The sequence below is a fragment of the Periplaneta americana genome, chromosome 4, assembly GCF_040183065.1.
Source record: "Periplaneta americana isolate PAMFEO1 chromosome 4, P.americana_PAMFEO1_priV1, whole genome shotgun sequence".
Taxonomy (NCBI): Eukaryota; Metazoa; Arthropoda; class Insecta; order Blattodea; family Blattidae; genus Periplaneta; species Periplaneta americana.
In genome coordinates this window covers 167,254,266-167,272,896 of record NC_091120.1, presented here as the reverse complement: position 1 = coordinate 167,272,896, position 18,631 = coordinate 167,254,266, and the positions used below count along the sequence as shown (strand labels likewise).

The 18,631-nt window shown below is 35.6% G+C and overlaps 1 protein-coding gene across 1 annotated transcript in view; it reads right to left on the bottom strand.

Moving 5' to 3' along the window:
* Positions 1-16,402: 16,402 nt before the first annotated feature.
* The window catches only part of LOC138698969 (uncharacterized), a 109,368-nt gene continuing 107,139 nt past the window's right edge, over positions 16,403-18,631 (bottom strand). The window contains exon 12 of the mRNA XM_069825156.1: positions 16,403-17,731. Within this exon, the coding sequence (XP_069681257.1) occupies positions 16,790-17,731 (942 nt within the window). The 3' untranslated portion in view covers positions 16,403-16,789. The remainder of the gene's footprint in view (positions 17,732-18,631) is intronic.

Below are 18,631 nucleotides of genomic sequence, written 5' to 3'. Positions count from 1 at the left end.
ATAGACAAGAAGTATACAAGACATAGGCCCAATCCTGTTTTATGAGAGAAAAACCTTACGCCATTGGGTACCGATTAAAAATGAGCATCATGCAATTTTCTACAATACTTTCAATAGGATTGAGTACCATTTGTTTGTTTAAATAAATAATTTAAGTAAGTATTTTAGTGAGGTAAATTATTAAGGCGAGAGGACGGTATTATTTTTAAATTTCTTCCTTATTTGGTATAAAATATTATTTTTTTTTTGTATGTAAAGAGCTCACGGCTATAGCAACTCAACCAAATATAAGTATTTTGAAAAAAAAAATTATTTAGAGGCCTAGATTTGAAAAAAAAAATGTACCCAATGCAGGATTTTACTAAAACTGATATATCTAAGCCATTTTTAAAGATAAATTCAAACCGGTTTTTACATGTTATTTGTAAAAGCATATTCTATAAACTAGCTGTAACATATTTTTGATATTAGTCTCTACATTTGCAAAATAAACAGTTAAAATTTAACACTTTTTTATTTCCTTTTTTGCAAACAGACAAACATATTTGTAAAATGAAATCAATTAGCAAACTTCTGTTACAGAGAAAGGTTTCCTAATAGTTTAGAGAATGTGTGTTCTAAATTTCATGCATGTATCTTTAATAGTTCAGAAATGAAATCCATTTTTGTCTGGCAAAAAATGAAGTTACCGGAAACAACAATGAAAAGGGGCGTGTGATTTAAAAATCCAGAGCCCAGGAAGTTTATATATGGTGTCTCAACATCCGATAAGGGCACAAATACCCACAAAATGTTATGCAATGTATTCCACACATATCACAAAATATTTTAAAGAAAAAAAAAAACGTTTAATTTACTCATTTTTTTTACCAAAAAGTACCGTCCTCTCCCCTTAAAACAGTAACTATCATCCGATCCACGCAGCGCTTTTTCGATAGCAAAACATTGTTGAATCAACCAGACTGGAGGACACTCGTTATACATGCACGGGTATCCAATGCCCTATAAAAACAATTGAAAATATTTTTAAGAAAATGCGACAAATAGGAATGCAAAAAAATATTGCCGAAGAACGATATTAACGAAAGATTTTATATGCGGGGAAAATGTTGATGGGAAAGTATGTGAAAATATTCTGCATACACTGGAAGGATTAAAAGATAATATTCGGGCTACTATAGCTAGGATTACATCGGCTGAACTTCAGAGAATGTCCCAGAACTTGCTCAAGGGTGTTTCCAGACTTTTATGTAGAGACAGGAGTGAATTTATCGAGTTAATTTTCTGTTGTTCATACACAGTCATTCAATGGCTTCCTCTCGCTGACTAGCGCGGGCGATTTATAGAGACTCTATACATACAATAATAGTACATTATGCAACGAGCCTATAATGATAGTAATTAAGAAGCAAGTATGTTTGTTTATGAAACGAGCGCAAGCGAGTTTCATAATTTTCATACGAGCGTCTTAATTACCATTATAGGCAAGTTTCATACGACTTTTTATGCTCGACCGTGTTTCTAACTTGAAATTATTCAGAAGTATTCATTTTATTCGTATCTGACTGAAGATCGGAAGTGACTTTGTGCATAGCTCGTAAATTGTGAGATGTGCGCAGACGCGAAAGTATTGATTTTTTTCCGAGGAACAATAATGTCATTGACCTTGATGTAATCTAGAGAATAACATGAACTAATTTTGATATAACCTGGAAATTGATTTAGAATTGAAAAAAGAGATGACAAATTGAATTTATTTGAATATTATTTACAATTAACGCTAATTATTATAGTAACAGAACATAACCTTCTGCGACAGTATTGGATTTCCAGCCTCCGTGATGTTTCCCTCGTTGTCTTTCGAGTGCATATCCGAGAATAATCGAAAACCTGAACTTTAATGAATAGGTGTACTTGAATGACATGCATTAAAGGACTGCTACCAGGTGTATAATTACTACATTTCGGCATGGTCTAGCATAAATGTAAATTTAAGGCTGTATTAAACATTAAAAGCTATAGACTGTTCGATAGAAAGGAAATGTTGGATTAAACATAATTTATTATGTGGATGTTTACAGGCAATATGTTCCTAGCATATAGGGGAAGATGTCAATGACGAATCCTGTGTTCAGACTTTCATTATGGAGGCGTTAGATTTCGGTGCAGAAATAGAGGCGGGTGAGATACGTAGCATAGAAAATCACGTGTTCTGCTCGAGCCAATTATCATCAAATTTCTTGGAGCGCTTGTTCTGTTCAGAGTGGTGCTGTTTTCTATTCTTATACAGAGTGTCTCACGTAAAATTAGCCCGGCTCCAAACATAGGTGCTTCAGTAATTACAGACATATCAGTATTTCCCATGCTGCTTTGCATGTTTCCAGCACATGGATGCAGGTTGCTTTTACATGGGACGCTTTGTATATTATATTTTTAGTTATGTATTTCACTGTAATTTAATATAGATCTAGTTATTTCTTATTTGTACAGGGACATCATTTTATTTTTACTTCAATTTTTATTGAACCTGAGTTTTTGAATGTACTTCACTCCCACCCCTACTACTAATGAAGTTCAACCGTCCTCCACACAGATCCAAGACCGCATATACAGTCATAGTAGCCTTACGATCATAGTAAACAGTATGTTCCAAAAATATGTTCGCGTTTTCCAGTGACGAAAGAGCTTTCAATATTGAATCATTTTCGCACAGGTACTGTTGTCCATTTGCCTACGTCGTATCCCGGTTTCCCCCCCACCAGCTTTTATTCGCCAGCTAGTGGCTGGGCTGTTTTAACTCTTTTCTGAGAACATTAATTTCTGTTAAGAATTGGACGTCTACGTAATATTATAGGACTGTTTAAAATAACTTAAGTAAAAGGGCCTCGTTAAGTAATTAACTGTCACGTGATTTCCTCCCTTTCTACGACCCTACGGCATAACCACTTGGACGAACAGTAGATAATATGTCTGAGTAATTTTATCTTTTCGGATCGGGCAGAAGTGAAGATTGAATTTACAGTACGTAAGGTACTCTTTTATAGAGTAGGTACAGAATTATTTCAACATGAGTTACTAGTACGAAGGACGAAATGGTAATTGGGATTAGGTACAATAGTCTATAATGCGATAATATGCACATTGGAACTGAAGCCTGTATCGAAATGAAAGGCCACCATTTTCAAAAATGTATTTAAATATCCATATAATGATTATTTTTCAATTTAATTTCATTTTCTACAGTGTACGCTAATGTGCAGTAGACAGTATAATATACGCTGCATAATGAATACGTCCACATGGACAGCTCAGTTCGTGAGTAAAAACACTCATTGTTAATACTATACTGTAAAAAAGGTAAAGGTATCCCCGTAACATGCCATGAAGGCACTCGGGGGGCATGGAGGTAGAGCCCCATGCTTTCCATGACCTCAGCACTAGAATGAGGTGGTGTGGTCGGCACCACGCTCTGACCGCCTTTTACCCCCGGGAAAGACCCGGTACTCAATTTTATAGGAGGCTGAGTGAACCTCGGGGCCATTCTGAAGTTTGGCAACGAGAAAAAATCCTGTCACCACCTGGGATCGAACCCCGGACCTTCCAGTCCGTAGCCAGCTGCTCTACCAACTGAGCTACCCGGCCGCATTTTGATTAAACAAAAACCTAATGAAAATTATCAATCTCAAAAGCGCGATATTTCCTAGTTTACGTAAATGGATGAACTACTTTTCTGCCCTCCTATACATAGTGAATGATTTGTTTGTATATTACGCCAGTATCATCGAACTCCAGTCGTGGAAGGGGTTAGCAAACGGCGTTGATCCAGAGGTATAGCCAGTTAATATTAAAAATGTTAGTAAAAATAAAATGATGTCCCTGTACAATGGAAAACGAGAGTTTCATATGCATTGTTTTACACAAGCAAGCCCGAAATATTGTGTTTAAAGGTTACCAATACTTCAAAAGCACGATAGAGGAGCACAGTCAGTAAGGCAACGTTTCTATCGCTTTCTCTGCTCAGTATCTTATAGCCACCAGTCTTCGTTTATGCACTGAAATTTAATGGACTGTAGGCCAAAATCAGACACAACACTTCAAAACAATTATTAGCCTATAGAACATTAGGGCCTATTATCTCTTAAATAATTGTCGAAGTTGACTTAATAAGAAACATAGTACCATTAGACAGAGGTGTGTGTTTGATTATATGTATTCTTAGGCCTATAAAACACAGTTTTTAAATAAAATTTGTCCTGAAGTGGAAATTATTCTTTGGAATGCCCAATAATCTTTACCAAAGATTATTGAAACACCCGGTATGTAAGCACTTAAGTAGCACACGTATATGCAGTTCAGTAATAAGTCTCAATTCTGTGGCTCAAAGATAAAATGTGATGCGTCAATTCCTGCAGCTTTCCAGGAGCCAGCATTTAAAGTTTGAATGACTGTATAAAATCATAGGAATCATGTCTCATGACATCGGGTTAGAGAGAAAAATAATAGAGATATGCATGTCATCTTTTGCAACAATAAGGATACTACTAGGATGCACAACATATCGCAAAATCTCATTTTCGCCAAAAATCGACGTATCATCTTTTGCCTTGGTACCACAGAGTTAGATAAATACGAATATTTCAGAATTAAAGATTTATATATGTATTAATTATGTAGGTTTAGGATTTGAGATATTTGAAGCCTCATACATGCCAGTCCTTGACTTTGTACGTGACTGAATACATCGCATTATTATTACAGTTTTATTACTTGTACAAGTTTCAAGACCTTCCTACTCATGTTAGGGACTTTCATTTCTCTGGGAAAAAGAGTCCGAAAGAGTTTATTTTGCTATTATAGGCCACACATTCCAGAAAACTTATCCCTATTTGCAAACTAGGCAATCATCAGCCTAAAATATTTATGAACTTGCTACGTTCAGCTGTTATTCTAAAAAAAAAAAACTCAGTTCATTTGCACAGACCTAATAATAGATCTATACAGTTACAGAAATTCGGTAAACAAGTGATTAGATATTTGGTCCTGATTACGACTCCAATGTCTGAAGTCCTTACTTTCTTGGAGGCCATCTCTACAATACTTAACAATATTTTAACATTCTAGGAACAATAATATATTCTCTTCAGACAATTCCTTAACAAATACACAAACTCCTTACTTTTCTATATTCTTACATATTATCTGCGCAAGCAATCATGTATTCTATGCTGAAGACGTAAGACAGCATGCTTTTATTACAGCACGAATATATTACAGATAATACTTGCAATCATTGCAGTTTATGATATTCTGAAATTTCTTTCCGTTATAATTAATTTTACTGAGAAATGCTTCAAATATACTTAATTTTACACATATAATTGTTTGCAATTTTATTGATGTTCGATGCATAGGTAGTATCTGTGAAATCTTCCAAGTTCTTAAAACGGCTTTATGATTGGGTTTTGTAATAAATTTAAGATATCAGTACTATAAATAAGAGATTTATAATATCATAATCGCTTTTACTGTACAATGTGGCTACTTGGTTTTGTCACGGTGTCCATTTTAACAATATCATGAATATACAGGTTGTTAAAAAGTATCCAATATTTTGGGAGATGCTAGTATGCATCAAAACAAGAAAAACATGTCTAACAAACATGGGTCCTACAACACATACTTTCTGAGATATGAACATTTGTTCATAGGAGGTGCTCAATGTGATGCCCATTCATGGCAATGCATTCCTCTGCTCTTTGGCATAAGGAATCACGCACTCTTATGAAATTGACCTGGTTGTTCTTGATAACCAAAAGTCTAGGGGATTTAGGTTTGGGGAATAAGCAGGCCAAGGTGTGGGGCTTCCCCAATCAATCCAGCGGTCCTGAAATGTCAGCGTCAGGTGTTCACGCTCATAGCGGATAAAATGTGCTGGTGTGCCACCATGCATGAACCCATCTGTAGTCTTTGCTGATATGGCACATTCTCCAGCAAGGTAGGCAATACGTTAATAAGAAACGAGCCCCGTTAATCTCTATGGTAGCACGTACGACCCTTAATCTATCGCCAAGAACGCCTGCCCATACGTTGATTGAGAATCGGTGCTAATGCCTTATTTCTTCAACTGCATGGGAATTTTCATCGGCCCACACATGCTGATTACGAAAATTCATAACACCACCTCTGCTGAACCCCGCTCATATCCGCAACAAAACTTTTGTTTTCAGTAGCTATACCTTGCAACATACCAGTATTCTATGCCAGGGGTGTCAACTACGGTATGATTATCTGGTAGCCTGCTGTATTTTAGGGTAGAAAAATGCATTGTCGTAAATGGACGTCACATTGAGCACCTCCTATGAACAAGTGTTCAGATCTCAGAAAGTATGTGTTGTAGGATCCATGTTTATTAGACATTTTTTTTTTCTTGTTTGGATGCATGCCATCACCTCCTAAAATATTGGATACTTTTCTTTTAACACCCTGTATAGGGCGATTCAAAGTCATTGTTACAAATGTATGTATGTAGGTAAATTTGTGTGCCGTATTATAATTGCCTCAAACGAGGCCTACCCTTGCTGCTAGGGACCTCTTCCTACAGCTGTGTGAAGAGTATTGTTTATTGTATGAACTCGTGGTGTCTTGTTCGTTGCTGCTGGTAATTACGTCGTGAACACAGCATACGGGGATTTGTTAGTTATGTTAGAACTGTCGTCACATCGAATGACAATCGCATAAAATAAGCAGCGCTTGATGCTGAAAAAGAAGGCTGCACTTTAATTCATATGCAACGTAGATATGACAAAACGCCTGGTGCTCTTGTTTTGAAAGCGGAATACGTCTGAGATGCAGCAACATTTTATTAGTCGTAGTAATCTAGTATTGTACAGGGTGATCTGTTTGTGTATGGATAAAATAAAAACACCGTAAAACATTTACTATTGAACTTTATTTGTTGAAACTTTGTGCATACAACACTGAAAGATGGGAGATTCCTCAGAGCTCAACATGACCCACATTGCGCATCCTGCACAACTCATAACGGTGATGCAATTCAGCCTATGTCCGTTGTAACATAAGAGGGGTGATTTGTTGAAAAGCTTGAGTAATTTTTACTCTCAGATCATCAATGTTCCTGGGTTTCTGTGAATAGACAATGTCTTTAATAAAACCCTCACGAAGAAGTCAGAAGGGGTTAGATCTGGGGAGTTTGGGGGCCAAGCCAAGAGATAGCTATTTCTCGTACAGGGTTTCGCCTGCGACCTCCTGCATGTTTTTTTTTTTTTTAACACAGAACCTGTTTCTACAAATGTTCGATACCACAACATTATGGAATCGTATTTAGGTACATTACGCATACCATACTCACGTCGAAATTCCCTTTGAACTCTTTTAACACTTTCAAATTTAGCATACCAAAGAACACATTGTGCCCGCTGTTGATTTGTAGTAGCCATTTTAATCATCTACGATTTTCATTTGTCCTTTCAGATTATACATTGTTGATTGTCATATATGGAAACTCCCATCTTTTAATCATATAATCATATAACCAGCAAGAAATTTTTCCTATTATCATAATAGGTTTATAGTAATAAATTAATATTATCCATACCCAAACGGATCAGATTGTATTTCCGAACATGTTTTTTCTGCCTCAAAATCATCTGCTTGGCAGCCACAAGCATCTGCACAAGGTTTGTAGTGAGTCGTTTGTTTTTACAGGTTGGTCTAATAGAATGGAAGTTGTTAACTTTGTATGTGCGGTTGTATGACACTTTTATTGTGATTATTTGTTATTGCTCATCTAGTGGAACCACGTTTCATTATTTTAAGAATTCGTAGCAACACTTGTACAGTAGAAGAGGCAGGACCTGTCCTGTGACCTTGTCATGTGTCGTGGCTATATCACCAATAAGTATGGAAGGGGAAGATAGGTTTCCAGATTCTTATAGGCTAATACTAACAATTGTGAAACAAACTCTCTTTCGGATAGTTCATTCTTTCCCCTATCGCGCATCTCACATGCCAGGTATCACCTCTTCACCTACACTTAGGATTTGAAATTCGTGTTTTATTAAAATTGTTGAGATGTAATTTGTGTAGCTTTTAATTTTTGAATTTGAAGGATTCCACAGAAAAAAAATAAAGTAAAATACTTTAATACATAATTTTTATAACTAAAAATAGTCGATAGAAAATATGATAGACATTTTGAACACATCACTTTTCTGTCCATTTTTTGCTACCGTAATTATTTCTGTGTAACTTATTGTCGATATTGTAAGATTTACAGTTTTCTTGGCACTGCAGTGAGAGACTTTTTGAGAATCATTTATTTAATTTCCATGTAGGGTGAATATTTCTGGCCGATATAATAATAGCTTTCATAAAAAACGTTAAAATATTTACATCTTCACTTGCTTTAAATTACTAATACAATTTTTATTTACAGTTAAAATTTTATTTCTTGGCAGGCATAAAGTCATAATTTACAATATATATTCACAACAATAGATATCAGCACAGTTTCACCCTCACAAGAATAAGAATGAATGTGGTCCGTTTTAGAATTTGAATATTATCATTTTGAAAATTATTCTGTTTTGTGAGTTTAGAAAAATGATGATTCAAAATATGTTTTATCATAATTTACTTTTCTTGTCTTTTGGAACTTGCTAGACTTGGCAGTTTCTACAGTAGGTTTCTCTTTTAAGCGTTTGGTTGCCTTTTAATATCTTCAGATGTGGCGTGACTCTGTTAGTTTGGTAGAGTCTAATTCGGTTTTTATAAAATTAAATTTAATGTTCTCCATGATAATATGATAGCTCCTGAAAAATTTTGTGTATGGTATCGGAGGGAAATGGTAGGTAATTTTCACCTGATACTCTCTTATTCAAGTATAAAATAATTACAAATGTCGTAAATCTACAAAAACAACATTTTTTAACGATCTTCATCGCGCTTAAAAACCCATCTCTCTCGTCTGGGTTTTAGCTTCGAAACTCCGACCTAATTATCAACTTGTAACATAAAAATGAATTCAGTTTGAATATGTCACCCTTTTATTATGATTTTTTAACCTGTCTTCCGCACAAATACACTGTTATTTTATTTTTAATGGCGGGTGATGAGTTATTTTAATTTTACCCCAAGTATCACCTTGCAGAAGGAACACGCTGCAGTTGTAGATTGTTTGCCGCAGAGCGTTGTCATTGCTGCACCATGAGAGGTGATCTACAGAATGACTCAAGCAGTTAATAATTGAAGCATTGGGTCGAATAACGGTCCATGTTACAATTTTTAAAAATCGAATTTTTAATGGAATAATGCTCTGTATAGTCTTACACAGCTGTCACAAAAATTATTTTTCAATATCTGTATCAGAGACGGTTCTACACGAGTTACAACCATGAATTTCTTGGTTGGAACAACGGTCTATGTCACTAGTCAATCCTAGTGGAGCATCAACGTCTATTATGCAACATTACTCCTGCTCTTCCAGTCAAGTTAAACGACACAATAATCCCTTTTGCTTCCTGTGTTAAAAACCTTGGAATTTACTTTGATAAGCATTTAAACTGGAATAACCAAGTAATTCACATTATAAAAAAAAAGTGCTTTCCATACTACATTCCTTAAACAGCATTCGAAAATTTCTCCCGCTATCACTAAAAAAAAATACTAGTGGAAACACTAGTAATGCCGCACTTCGATTATTGTGATTTCGTAAAGATTACAACGTGTTCATAATTCTTGTGTTCGCTTCGTCTGCGATGTCCGTCGCGCTGACCACATTACCCCATCCTTCCAAACTCTGAACTGGCTACGACTTAACGAACGTAGAAATTTTCATTCTCTTGTTCTCCTTTTCCAAGTCCTTCGCACCTCTACACCTACCTACCTTGCCTCCCGTTTCAGTTATCTGTCATAACATAATCTCTTCACACGCACACAAAATAGTCGCATACTAGCCATACCAACACACAAGACATCATCGTATTCATCATCATACACAATCTCGCTCTCGCGCTTGTGGAATACCTACCCAGTGACATCACAGACTGTCGGAATTTAGTAGCGTTCAAAAGCAAACTTATTAAGCATTTTCTTACTGCGTAGAGTAGGTTTAATTTTTACGTAATTAATAAAAAAGTTTTTTTTCTCTTCTTAACTTTTACATTAAACTGTCTAGTCTTTATTAATCAGTTAATCTTTCAGTACTTTGATTTTTGTTGTATTTGTAAATTTAATATTAATTGTAATTATAATTGTAATTGTATTCTTAATATTGTAGTTGTAATCCCCTGGTAGAGAAGAAGAGAAGCCTGATGGCCTTATCTCTACCAGGTTAAATAAATAAAATAAATAAATAGTCATTTCTAGCTTATCCAGTTGTTTACATCGTGTAGGGAGTTCGTACACGGGAGTTTGTTCTCTTTACGAATATTGGGTACTTGAACTCTGTGTATCAGGTTTCGTTGATCTATTACGTAAAATGGACGACTGCAAGATAGTGATGATGTCTGCGGTAGATATTGACAGGCTAAATAAATCTAAAAAAAAAAAGATCCAGACAAATTAATATTAATGAGTGGAAAGATGTGTCACGAAAGTAGCTGAGAGATAGTGGTCTTGAGTATACAACAAGAAAGACCAAGTTGCAAGTTAGTGCGAAAGATCCCCCAATAATGTAAGTTCCTGTCTGTATTTTATAAGTTGTATTTTAATTTACACTTTATCTAGTGTCAGTTGGTCTATGTTGTGTTTTGCCACTATAGTTTATCTTAGACTTTATCAAGGTATTCGTTTCAGGAAAAGATTTGTGGAAATTCTTGTGCTCACACCTCGCTCTTGATGTTAGAAAGGAGTTGCTTAAAATGTATTACTCTCTTACAGTCAGCATTTAAAAATTGTGATTGTTATTGTCTTAATAATTATTAATAAAATTTATACTTAACAGATAAGCCATCTGTTGGGATTGATACTGAATATTCGGGACAGGGGTTCAAATTTCATCCCACAACAAATTCTCAACTATAATAATTTAATCTTCCTTATTCGTTTGTTATTGTTACAACTTTAATTAATTTAATGGTGTCCATACATCTTAATACTGCAGTTATTTTCTAATAATAGCGTTATTATTTGATCAATATTGTATGTTTATTCATAATGTGACATTGAGTTTAACTTTAATAAATTATATTGTGTTAATTAATATTAATATGACATTCAGTCTAACTTTAATAAATTATATGGCGTTAATTCATATTAATAGACAGCATTTAAAAATAAATGCCATAATCATTTTGTTCCTAATTTAACTTTTTTAATGATTTTGTATATTTCATAATACTCTGATTGTATAAAACTGTTCATTGTCTGTATTCCCCAGTAGCATTTCTGTGGAGTTAAAAATGTTACAAACTTCTATGATGTGTAATATGACTTTCAATAACATACAATCATATACTCCGCTTAGTGTACAAAACATATTGATGGACTAATAACGGTCTATGTTTCCCGTCCGATAGTAAATTTATGAGCGGAATTACGATGTAACATTTTCGTTCCTCCTACACAGTTAGCAGATTGTAACAAAGACCGTTATTCGGCCCAACGCTTCAATAATTGTTTTAGGTATCACGGACAACACGACTAGGAATAGAAACTTTTCGCCATTGAAATTCTCTAACTCGCAGCGCTTGTATTTGAGTTTTAATAATGATTGAAAACAGCTAAAATAATAAATACAGTGTAGATATAAACGGGTTGACTGATTCATACGATGCTTTTGATTAAAGAAACATCTTATACGCGATCTCTCAAGGTACTTAATGGCTCTCAGCTAGAGTGGATGGATTCTATGAATATTTCGAATCAGACGAGCATTTTTTCCCCCTCTCACATATTCCACTTGGATCCGAACCCGGATTACAGCGAGGAAAGCTGACGATATAGACGTTCAGCTAATGGTGCACCACAATACAGTGTAATACTCATTATTTTTAGGCCTGTAATTTTACTGAGCATTTAAAAAAATTACCTGTCATTTTGAGTGAGTCTCAAAAATGTATTTTGGGAAAGGAAATATATATTTGGTATATGGAGGGTATGGCTGCAACGTAACATTGGAGCGAGCTTAGTCAACATGTAGCATCATGATTGGGATCTTCAGATCGCATTTTGTAATATAAATCTGAAAATATTTCATTGGTTGAATTTTTGTTAAGAGTGAAATAGTAAATAGGTATGTATTTCGCTAGTGTGAAGAACTTGTAAGCCTGTTAAGTGAAGGCCTTGGACAGTAAACTTAAGTTTTACAATCATGTAGTACATTTCATATTTATAACCATGTATAGAATGGTAGGTCTAATACGGTCAATTACTTTTCTCTACGCTTGGTTCACTTTTAATATCTTACCTTAGAGCGTCAACTCGAAATGAAGTCTAGAATTATGTCACAACATCTTACTGGACTAAATTAGAAAGTACCCAACATAAGTTCATGCCGCTACGTTCGTATACATTTCTCTCTAATGACCAGAGGTAAGAAGTTCGTACAAAAACTGTTAAGTTGTGTGAGCTTGGACTATATATCTACTGAATGAACTGTAATGACGCAGCTGTCAACGTAAACAAATCAGCAAAACAAACAGTCCGGTGGTAATCAAACTTATCTTTGTGCTAATGATTCAGAGCCTTAGAATTAGAAACAAAATGTACAATTAACATTGTGTAAAAAACAGTAATTGGCAATTATATTCTTCGTAATTTCCAATATAAAATAATTTACACATATTATTATAAGAATAACAAAAAAAAAGTAATATGTACCTAGCCTTGTTACAATTAATAATTTACATTTTCAGTTTGTCATTATACTTTTCTATGTTCAAAAAATATTTGTACTCTGAAAATGTCTATTCTACGTCACAAGACGTAACTGGAGCAAATCTGAAATATGATACAGTATTCCTTACTGTATCACCAAGCGAAAAATAGCATTGTGAATATAATAGCTCATTTCGTACATGTCACATCAAATTAAATCAATAATTTAATTCAAGAAAATTTTTCATTTTTTTTTTTACTTTAATAACTATTGGGACTTCTGCGGATTGAACAATAATAAGACTGACTGCTGCAGGCAATTGTTTGAAGAGATAAGGAAACATAATAACAACGTAAGTCGAGAAAGAAAAAAAATTATGTCTATTTTGAGTCAAATTTTGTAGTAGAATGTTTCTCTTGATTGTTGTATCCACCATACAAAAAAAAAAAAAATAATAATCCATATAAATATTTCGTAGCACAGTGCCTCTGAAATAATATTCATTCTTTACATTTTGTATACACATTACATAATTTCCACATAGGCTTCTATGATTACCAGTAAATCTTGAAGTTTTGCATTTAACTTCGTGTGATTAGATCATTTAAATTCTGCCAAGTTAAAACCGCTCACTAAACTGCACAACTTCACTGCAAACGTTAGCACGTAATGAAACTGCTTTTCTATTGTGCATATTGCTGTAATATAGTTACGAAAGTCATCCATCCACAGTTGCGGATATACTGTGTGTTGTTTATCTGAACAGAATGTAATATACACAGCAGACAACTAATGCAATAGAGCCGAGATGATCTATATGCGTGGCTGCACACAACCTGAAATATACAGGGTGATTCAAAACTTATGTTACAGAATAGATAGAGGGCACTAAAACAAACATTTTTTATTAAGCAATGTGTGTCCTATCTCTCACCGGTACATCGCTACATTTGTTTTAGTGTTGTGGCTGTTTGCCATGTTATGCTTGTTTCTTGTTGCTACGCACATGATGCGTCATTGTCTCAGTTCACATGCCAAGGCAAATCGCGTAAAGAGAGAAATTACAGGGACTTTTTGGAAAATATTCTGCCCGTTTTACTGGAAAAGGTACCGCTTGCAGTACGCAGTACTTGTCTTGCGCTAAGGCAAAAGCAGACGACATTTGGTGACAGATGGATTGGTTATGAAGGTCTCGTCCCATGACCAGCAAGATCACCAGATATTAATCCGCTTGACTTCTTGCTAACCAATCCAATCTGTCACCAAATGTTGCCGTCTGGTGTTGTCTTGCCCCAAGACTGAAGTGCGCAGGAGCTCCGTCATGCTGGAACCATGTCCTGGTGCGTACTGCAAGCTTTGCCTTTTCCAGTAAAACGGACAGAATGTTTTCCATAAAGTCCCTGTAATTTTTTCCCTTTAGGCGATTTGCCATGATATGTGGACTGAGACAATTACGCATCAATGCGCATAGAAACAACAAACGAGCACAACATGGCAAACAGCCACAAAACTAAAACAAGTGTAACGCCGCACCGGTGCGAGATAGGACACAAATTGCTTAATGAAAATGTTTTAGTACCCTCTATCTACCATATTCTTCTGTAACATTAGTTTTGAATCACCCTGTATGTTTTGGTACGAACTTCCTCCTTTAATAATGACTCAAGAATAGCTACGAAACAAATCGTGATTATTTTAAGTGTCACAGTTTGTATTTCAGACGTCAAGATCTTAATGATCTGTTTTTTTTTTCCGGCTAATCGGTGTTGAATAGCACATTAATGTTAATAATAAATAAAAACTTGTGATACTTATTGTTATATGTAATTTTATATTAATATATTTCGTTTTCTTATAAGTTTACAATTGACAAAACGCTCTTTAACGTTTAAACATTTCTTTCAAACTACTGTTGAAGACAGTTTCAACTTATGTACATCACAAACATCTCCAGGTTTCCTAATTGTACTGGATTTTGCTACGTTTATATCTTCATGAGAGATTAATTCTATTTAGCCCTGATCATCACCACAGGAGTATAATTTTGCTTAAATTTAAAGTTTATATATATATATTTGCTAATGGTGGATACTTGTTAAACTCAAATTATTGGTGATTTTTTGGAAATGCTGATTAAGTTCTTTGCGATTCAGATATACTAGGATATGATTCTACAATTCTACTGAATTATTTAAAAACTCCGAAATCAAAAGGTAGTTAGTACAAATATACTTGTTATAAAGAATGAAATACGTAACTTATTATAAAGCATCAATTTTAGGCCATAATATGTTATAAAATGATTTATGACGGTTTTGCATAAACTAGTCACTTTTCCTAAGGCACCCTTGTTACTTCTAATAGTTAAATATTATGTGAGCTGTAGGCCAACAGAGGTATACTGTTCATCAGGAACAATTTGAAAAATGATGCGTTAAGCATAATAAGCCAAAAATAAAAACTTACATCAATATCTATTTTAAAATTAAGTCCTTTATGGAACAGTAAAATAGTAAAGCTTTGAGTGCAAAATATACTTAAATAGAGAATATCAGATGAAAAATGGGACTCTGTTTAGAAAGTCTACGTATTATTACAGTATATCGTAAATTTTAATAACGATCTTACATAATTCCATTTGCGAGTAAATGCTAGAATTTGTCTTTTCATCGCAGAAGAGAGACATGTGAGAGGTAGAAAGATAGAGATCCACAAACTTTATCCATGAGTTGATAGATCTTGCGGTGGGTTCGATACTCATTAACTTGTTAGTTTTTTTCATGGTTTTTCCAAACTATAAAGTGAATGTCAAATAATCACATGGCGAATCATCGGCCTCATCTCGCTGAATCCATGACACTATCACCAATTTCATCGACACTAAATAACTTAGTGGTTAATATAGCGTCTTTAAATAAACGAATAAAAATAATCTTATTTCCTCTATAGTTGTTTGTTGGGAGTTGCAGGTTCGGTGATGGAACAATAAATATATGATTATGGCATTTTTTTGCCTACAGAATTTCAGCATTGAACGAATTAAAATTAACATTTTCCAGTTTCACAAAATTTAGAATAGCTTAAACTGGTCCCCCTAGCGTTTTATCGATCTGCCAATTCAAATTTTTTGTTGGTTTATAATTAAAATATGAAAATGGATCTATCAGTGCCATTCTCACTATTTGTTCATGCTATTTTAATGTTATTCTGAAATTTATAAATCTTATTCAGCAGAATGTACGTAGTCAGAAAGAATAGGCTTTTTGACTCTTGTCTTTGTGGCATACTCGTATTTTTTTTGTAATTCCAATTTTGTGCGTTTAACTTCACTGTCCCGTTTTCTGACTCCGTCATCGTGAACTCGATTCTTAAATCTGCCTGATTCTTATCTCATAAAACGTGCAAATATTGGAATTCAGTATGATGTCCAATATTCTTGCATACAGACACACCAACCAAAAGGTAGACCTGCCAATTGGTACTATATTAAAACTAATCTTTTATAAAGAAATCTCTAACTTGTACCTATAGCACCTTTGCCACTCATTAAATGAGTTTGTGACTTTTTAAGATAATTGGCAGGATGTACCAGTTGGTTAACACAAGTGCAAAGGACATCACATTTAAAGACTTCAGTAAAACCGATAGTCAAAAACGTTTTTGTTAGGAGAAACTGATAGAAAAATTATTAGAAGATAGGTATAATAGATTATGAAAAGTTATTGTCTTCCATGAATGGATAACTCAGACTGAAATGTAATTGTTTTTGGTATTGCTATTAATATACCTATGTCTTACGTCTTCAGCATGAGAACTCTACGGCAGGGCATATCAAGTTATTCTCTCATGTCACAAAACCCATCTTGGACCTTCATTAGAGCAGTAAGTTCCAGTTAGGAACTTCTTTTGCGTGTTCCAATAATTAAAAGGCCAGAGTTTCATTCTGGCACGTCAGATGGTCCAGACATGGACCTTCTCAGCCACCACACACCAATTGGCATGGTCGTAGTACGAGGAAATGATGTGCAGATTTTCGACATATCGCTCTATCAACTGGTCGAGCTCTCCCTCGCGGAACACGTGGTAGTACCTGTGGAAGGTGATGGCTCCCCCTCCGTTGTCGGAAGGCAGAGACTCTTGGGAAGTGGAGCCACTGAGGGATGAAGCGCAGCTCTCTGTCTTGGTGAGAGCTTCGGGCGGCTCTTGAACCGCCGCCTTCTGCCTCACCAGCGTAACGCCTCTAGGAGGCGCTTCTTCGGAAGACGATCTGCCGTCACAGCGGACAGCCCTTCTGTCCGCATAGCGAAGATCTCGGCTGCAGTCGCTTCCGCTGCCCGTGCCGGCATCGCTGGACTCCATCGAGTTGGGTCCCAGCGACGCCGTACTCGCTGTCTTGCCCGCAGAGTTCGTGTCGCGCCGACTGCAGTCGCTACCGCTAGTGGCGGTCTGCTCCGACATGTCCCCCGCGTCGCTGGACTCCATGGAGTAGCCGGGGCGAAGCGACACGGCGCTGCCGGCGACGCTCCTCAGCAGAGGGCCTTGTTCGACGTCGGGCTGTGTCGGGTTCCCCTGCGTTGCTGGCGTCGGAGTTGGAACGGTTTCTTCAGCCGCCGCCTGCACCGTCGTGTCTTCTTCCGCGCTGCTCTCGTTGCACGCCTCCTGCGTCACTTCCTCCAGAGACTCGTCCGCTACTTCCTCTTGGAGGTCGTCGGTGTCACCCTTGCCCAGGACTTCGACGCATGTCTCCAGGTCCTCTGTGATGTCGTCGCTGGTCTGCCTGGAGCAGGAGTTGCAGTCGAGCACCACGTCGCTCGCGTTGGAGAGGTCTTCCGTGGACTCGCTGCTGATGCCCAGATTTGCGTCTGGTTCCGGTTCAGGCTCTGGGGTCACCTCCTGCTAATAAGTGTTAGCTACTCACAATATCGTAACGATGTGTATTGGTAAAAAGAAAAGGAGAGGTAGGAAATTTCGGCGTGTTTTTAAGATAATACAGATGATATAAATACATATTTTAGAAGAAATAATTAGTAATAGAGAATAAGATTTTAAGGCAATTTTAAGGGCAGCTGGCTATGAACGCATACAAAAATTATGATAAAACATGCACTGACACTTTTGACAATATCTATCACATTATTTGTGATAACCATATATAAAGATTTTTTTTGGCACCAGACTAGATAACAAAAGATTCTCAACGGAATCATAACAGGCATTTCCCACATTTATTCTGCGTTTAATTTCCTCCCGAGTGTCATTTAGCCTATATTATTTTGTTACTGTTGCTCCAAGATATTTGAATTTTTCCACCTCTTCGAAGAATAAATCTCCAATTTTTATATTTCCATACAGGTTAGGTAGGCATTTAAACATTTTAATTAGACCTAATAAGATAAAAAAAATGTCAGAGAATACTTAAGTCCTTGATAAGGCTTATTTTGTGAATTTAAAATGTCTTTCATTAAAATCTGTGACAGATAACAATTTGGATACTTATTTGTCTTTCACCAATCCATAATATTTGTGTATGTGACATGACCTGAAACGAATAACAAGGTCAGTTGCCAATTAACTTGTAATTATACCCAAATTACTCCACGTTTTTAAAATTGTAGTTTAAGACAAACTATTGATATCCATATATTACTGAATTTACTAAAAACATGATCTCGATATGTGTAATGTAGTATAAATGTAATCAACACACATTTTTAATACTCCGTTAGGCAATTTTGAAATAGACAAAATATATAAAATTGTTATGTGTTTGAAGATTAGGTAAAGTTTTATTCA